The 7277-nt window shown below is 38.3% G+C and overlaps 1 protein-coding gene across 1 annotated transcript in view; it reads right to left on the reverse strand.

Annotated features, from left to right (window-relative positions):
- The window catches only part of LOC106881135 (mitogen-activated protein kinase 1), an 83835-nt gene extending 81186 nt beyond the window's left edge, over window positions 1-2649 (reverse strand). The window contains exon 1 of the mRNA XM_052978297.1: window positions 2432-2649. Within this exon, the coding sequence (XP_052834257.1) occupies window positions 2432-2550 (119 nt within the window). The 5' untranslated portion in view covers window positions 2551-2649. The remainder of the gene's footprint in view (window positions 1-2431) is intronic.
- Between the last annotated feature and the right edge of the window lie 4628 nt (window positions 2650-7277).

The raw sequence follows: 7277 nt of genomic DNA on the forward strand, positions 1-7277 counted from the left end.
TATATATATATATATATATATATATATATATATATAGTGAGACAGACAGACAGACAGATTATTTTAGTTAAGTCAGTCTCTTGCCTTTCTGTGTTTTGCCTGTGGGGGTGCAGAAGATCTTCAGGTAATTTATTGACAGTCATAACTTACCTGAAGATCCAATACAGGTGCAATACGAGACTGACTTGTTCAAAATAAAACATATTATCAGCCTCTACTATAGTATTGAGTACTGTTTTTCTGGCACTCAACACTAAACAGATGGCACAGTATGGCCAAAATGATTAAGAAGCTCAATTTGTAATCACAAGATCCTGGTTTGAGAGCCTCTTTATGGCAACCAGGTCAGATGCCACTTTCTGTAGTCCTGAATCAAATAGACCTTGTCACTGAAATTTGGTAGACGGAAACTACATGGAAGCCTGTCAGATGGATTGCACCTATAACTTAAATACACAAACTTGACACACCAATTCTGCCAGAGAATTACGTTAAGGGTAGCCATATATGCGGAATACGCAGCCATTTATAAATTAACTCAATGAGTGGATAAAACAATTGATTGAACAACGGTAACCTTATTGTTGAAACTGGTGAAGAATTATCCATACACAAATATATACACTCACACACACGTCATAACAACAAAAATATATTAAGGCATACGAAGCCCCAACCCTGACAGACTACGCTTATGATCAAACACATTCCAGACATGACCATCCTCTCAGCGCTACACACACGACGTTATTAATATGTCCTTGATAAGGCGTGATTTGAGGGAGGGATCGACTGATGTTTCCAGCAGGTCCATAGACCATGTAGAGACTGTGGTTGGCTCGCCAAACCGATGGTAGCTGTCGGTGGTGGTAGTGGAGATGATTTAGTGTCGTGACAAAGAATTAGAATACAGTACATATAATATACATACACACACGTAAATAATATATAACACGCACATAGATGATATATGAGTAGAGAGAGAGAGAGACTGAATAGATAAATTCAAGTTGTAAAAGGAAAACGCAAGAGGGCTAAAAAAAATGTCTTAAATACACACATCATACATATATATATATACAGATAGATAGATAGATAGATAGATAGATAGATAGATAGATAGATAGATAGATAGATAGTACGAACCAAAAATGAATGCAATGCAAAATTTCAGAATTATCAAAACGGGTTTATACGAAGATAAATTAGAAATGGACGGAAGACTATATACATATATACTATCTTAGTTGCTCTCTCTCTCTCTATATATATATAGACACACACACATACATGTGTGTATGTGTGTGTACACAGAGTTTACATTCCCAATCACACTCAACTATGAATCAATTCTTTCACTCTAAAACCCCGTATTGAGTACTTTCTTTCGCGTTAATTGCGATCGCACCAGTTTGATATTATCGAGACATTAGACACACACACACACATTTATATATGTGCGCGCGTATGTGTGTATGTATATATATATGTGTGTGTGTGTGTGTGTATTTGCAACAGCATTTGATAACTGAGAGTGGTTGGTAGCAAGCGGTATGGTTTGATGAAGATGGTGTTTAATGTTTAATCTAGACCAATATTTGAAACAGAAGTGTCAACAGTAGAGAGTTGATTTGGCTGGCGAAGAAGGAAACTATTGAAGGTGATCAACATTGCCATTAATTAGCACCAAGAGATAAAAAGGAGACTAGCCACATTAGAACAACACCACCACACATATACATACATACACACACACACATATATATATATATAGTGTATATTTGTATATATGAGTGTGTGTATGTACATAAATGTGTGTGTGTGTGGTTGATCGTGGAAATAATCTGAGTAACGACGACTCACGCAGGCTGAAATGTGAATAATGTTATTCCGCTCTAACAGCATTGAGCACTTCTTAACACAACTGCATTTCACAGTACACTAACACCATTACCCTTTTTATATATATTATTATATGTATATGCATACATACTACATATACGTAGCTACATATCAACAACCAATACTATATATATATGTATATATATGTGTGTGTGTGTGTGTTGTGTAGATACATTCCTGAGGGTGTGTATAAGAGTCTATTATATGTATATCTGTAAATATGTGTATCTGTATGTATAATAGTGTGTATTATGTATATATTATATATACATGACACACAGATATTCATGTTATGTATGTATATTTATATATATTTACATGTGTGTGTATATAAGACTGTGTATTATGTGTGTATATTTATACATGCGTGTATAAGATTGTGTGTATATATTTATATATAAATGCGTGTGTGTGTGTATGATAGATTTAATTGAGTCAGTGCGTGTTCCAAATTGATTGCAAACAGAGAGAGAAGGCTGTGAGTTGAGGTGATGAAGGAGACAATAAAAAAATGCAATTTCCCACTTACACGACCATTCCATAGGCTCCCTCGCCAATATAAGAGAGACAGCTATATCGGGGCCCAACTTCAAACACTTGGCCACGAACTATCTCGGCAGCAGGCTTCCAATTTCCCCCGGCTGCCATTTTTCTCTGCTGCTGCAAGCTCAAACAACTTACAACTAACACAGTTGTTGCTGCTGCTACTGCTGCTTCTGCTATTGATGATGTTGATGATGATGGTGATGCTTCTTGTCATGTGACCTGCTCACGTCACACACACTCTTATTCTCTCTCTCTCTCTCTCTCTCTCTCACTCTTCCTCTCTCTGTTCTTACTCTATCGGTCTCTACCTCTTTATTGCTTTCTATCTATCACTTCTTCTCGCTCTGTTCTTACTCTATCGGTCTCCATATCCTCGCCTCTCTCTCTTCCTCTTTCATTCTATTTATCACTCTCTCTCTATTGCTTGCTTTATGTCTTTCTCTCTTTATCTCTCTCACTTAATCGCTTTCCTTCCTTCATTCTTTCTTTCCTTCTCTCTAATTATCTATTTCTTCATCTCCATCTCTCCTTTTGTTACCATTTCTCTTTCTCACTCGCTTCATTTTCTTCCTATCTACCAATTTAAACATGCACACATATATAAATTATATATAATTAGCTATACATACATACATACATACACACACACACACACACACACACACACACACACACACACACACACACATATATATATATATATATATATATATATATATATATATATATCGGAGTAAGCACATGAAATGTGCACGGGAACGTGAAACTCAGAGTAACAGTCTTTTGTTATTTTTCTGCTGCTTTTAAATAAAGTATATATATATATATATATTTATACGCACACGCATGTACATATCTATATGTCAAATATATTTGGAAATTATATTCGAAGTACAGATACACGTACATCCACACACGTGCCCGAGCGCATACACACACTTGATGCATCACTAAAAACATTACAGGCATTGTCAACCTGCTACTTCGAAACGAATCTACACACACACATATATATACACTACACGCTTACACATGTATGCGTACACACACACATACACACACAGGCCACACGTCTGTGTGGTATGTATATACGACAGTTAGATGATTGTCATTTTGCTTTGCTACACATGCATAGAATTAATAAATGATATTGATTGTGGAAGCGAATTACACAGCTGGGGTGGGGACGGTTGTTTGGCCTCACACAAAAACACGCATACATACATATATACTACCATACACACACACAGACACATGTATTATACGGCAAACAGGTGGTAAACAGATAAGTTCAATAAATGAGGTTTAAGGTAGCGAATATAATGTGTGTGTGTGTATTATGTATATATACACACACACGCGCGCTGATTGTACCATATCGTCTACTTATTGATCCTAAGAAATGTGTAGATGGATCTGAAGCATGGGAAAATACATATGTAAAGAACGAAGTGTGCGTATATATGTATATACACTCACATATACACACACAGATGTGTGTATGTTATTGGAGCAAACAGGGAAGCAAACCAATATGGTTTTGTTATATTTAAATACCAGTAATTACCAATAAATATATTTTCAAATGGTTAACGTTGTCAATAACGTTTAATGGATTTTTCGCGTTTCCAAAAAAAAATCAGTTCCTCTCTCTCTCTCTCTCTCTTTCTCTCTCTCTCTCTTTCTCTCTCTCTCTTTCTCTCTCTCTCTCTCTCTCTCTCTCTTTCTCTCTCTCTCTCTGTCTTTTTCCCCGCAACTTGTACTTCCAAATCAAAGAATTATGGTATTTTCCAAAATGCTGCTACCTAAAACCCCTATCTTTAACTTGCCCCTAAATATTTCTAATTATTTGTCATCAATATTTTCATTTTGATTGCCTTTTTAATTTCTATTTCATTTGATATTTTATTATTAAATTCAAACATAATATTTTTTAATTAATTTTTGGTTCAGTCTTTTTTGCAGGTAACCTCACACACACACATACACACACACACACAATATAATACCTTCATCAACAACATCTGTTACCTATATCTCCACATCGTCACTCTGGCACTTCGGGTAGGGATCTGGAATAGAGGTTGACCACACAGTGCAGTCCACATCAGGGATTTGTTTCCAAAACTTGGACATGCTTAGATGGATCAACACCTGTGATATGGAGTGTACAGGTGTGTGTTTAGTGTGACACCTGTAGAAGAGACTGAAAGTGTTAGTGCAGTTGATTAAAGTTACCTCTACACTGAACTCGTTCTGCTGGGCAGGTGATGTTCACAAGACATTGTATGTGGTGCCTATTGATGAAGCTTGTGAATTGCACTTGCTGGGAAACTATTGTTCTTATTAGGTGAAAACACAAGGATGTATGTACACACACATGCACATAGTTAGATAGAGAGAGAGACAGACACACACAAACAAGATTTCAGATTTAATCCTACTCTACAGCACCTTAGGCAAGTGCCTTCCACTGTAGCCTTAGGCTGACCAAATCTTTAGATGTGGATTTAGTAGATGGAAACTGAAAGATATCCTACTGAACATATATATATATATATATATATATATATATATATATAAACGATGATGATGATATATATGTGTGTGTGTGTGTCTGCACATACACACACACACACATTTCATGTTATGCTAAGAAATGATGCACGTTATCAGAATTTTCCAGGATAATTATTAGGGACAATACGTGAAGGGCATCTGCGCTGGTGCCATGTAAAAACCATTGAGTACACTCTACAAAGTGGTTTGCATTGAGAAGGGCATCCAGCCATAGAAATCATACCAGGACAGAAGGCTGGAGTTTGCTACAGCTTTCCCTGCTTGCCAGCTTCTGTCAAACCCTCCAACCCATGCCAGCATGGAAAGCAGTCATTAAATGGCAATGACAATGATGATGATGATGATGTAATTGTTATTCTTAATCAGCAGAAATTACAATGTCATTCAAGAGCCAAGAGTATTACGACAAGAATGGAAGTCCTGGCACTTGAACCACTTTGGAATCTCTGCTGTGCCAGATCAGATTGGAGCCTGGTGCAGCCTCCTGGCTTGCCAGTCCTCAGTCAAACCATCAACTCATGCCAGCATGGAAAGCAGACGTTAAACAGCAACGATGACGATGATACACTCTTATTTTTGCAAAAATAGGAGGTGTAAGTTTGGTTCTCACACATACTTATGCCCATCTTTTTTCCATCAGAGTCTCATATGTCCTAATATTAGACTACTTTCTTTCAATGTACAGTGAAGGCTTATAATTCTATTTACAAAACATATGCATATATATAGGTGTGGCTGTGTGGTAAGAAGTTTGCTTCCCAACCACACAGTTCCAGGTTCAATCTCACTGCATGGCACCTTGGGCAAGTGTCTTCTGCTATCGCCTCATTCCAACCAAATCCTTGGGAGTGGATTTGGTTGACAGAAACTGAAAGAAGCTTGTCATATGTATTTCTGTGTGTGTGTGTGTGTGTGTCTTTGTGCCTGAGTTTGTCCCTCATTACTGCTTGACAACCAGTGTTGGTTTGTTTACATCCTTTTGACAACAATTTGGCAAAAGAGACAAATAGAATAAGTATCAGGCTTTAAAAAACATTCTGGACTGGGATTGATTCATTCAACTAAAAATTCTTCAGTGCTCCAGTATGGCCACAGTCTAATGACAGAAACAAGTAAAAGATGGAAAAAATAAAATAAAAGATAACCAATGTGCATGGATGTGGAACATCAGTGTGCATGTATGACAAAGTGCAAATGTATTGAGAGAAAAGTTGGGCATAAGAGGAATGAAATGTAACATGCAAGAGAAGAAGACTACGTTGGTTTGGAGATGTGATGCATATGATTGAAGACAGAGGTATAAAGAAGTGCTGATCACTGAAAGTGGATGATACCCGCAGAAGAGGAAGACCTGAGAAGACGTGGGATGAAGTGGTAAGGACCGATCTCAGGATGTTTGGCCTCACGGAGGAAATGACAGTGGACTGAGATGTCTGGTGATATGAGGTTCTTGAGAAGACCTACCCGCATCAGCAAAACTGAGTTCTAGAAATGCTGTGTGTCCCACCCACACTTAACAAAAAAACTTCTCACACACCCTCCCCCAACAAACCAATCTACATCTCTACATCTCCTATCTTCCTCACATTTCTTCTTCATGCCTACCTCTCACTCCCCAATCCTGTCCTCTTGGCCGTCTCACTGTATCATCACTATCCACTAGCCACCACCCCCACCGGCCTGTGTGTTCCACCCACACGTAACAAGAAAACTTCTCACACACCCTCCCCCAACAAACCAATCTACATCACTTCTCTTCCTCACATTTCCTCCTTCGTACATTTTGCCTACCTCTCACTCCCCAATCTTGTCCTCACAGCCCCCGTTTCTCTGTATCATTGCTATCGGCTAGCCCCACCCCCTACTACTCTATATACCCAGGTTTTCACCACTCACTTCTCTCCACTCCCTAATCATGCTTTTTTGGCAATATCCTGCTACTTATATTACGAACTTTGACCCTCAAGGGTCTACCCTGGCACTTGCCACCATTTATATCCCACTTTTCTTTTACTCGACCATCCCATTTATACTCTGAACCCCGTCACTTGTGAGTATGCCCTACACTTTGCCACCATCTCTATCCTGTTGTCTCCCACTCCCACTCTCTCTCCTTCTCCTACACTTCCCTCAGGTTAGGTAACCATGTACTTCCTTTGCAGCAGCACACCTCTTTCTGTCTTCATTCCTGTTCTCTCTATCTCTCTCTCTCTCTCTCTCTCTCTCTCTCTCTCTCCCCATTCTCCTGG

This window comes from Octopus bimaculoides, chromosome 1, assembly GCF_001194135.2.
Source record: "Octopus bimaculoides isolate UCB-OBI-ISO-001 chromosome 1, ASM119413v2, whole genome shotgun sequence".
In the NCBI taxonomy this organism is placed as follows: Eukaryota; Metazoa; Mollusca; class Cephalopoda; order Octopoda; family Octopodidae; genus Octopus; species Octopus bimaculoides.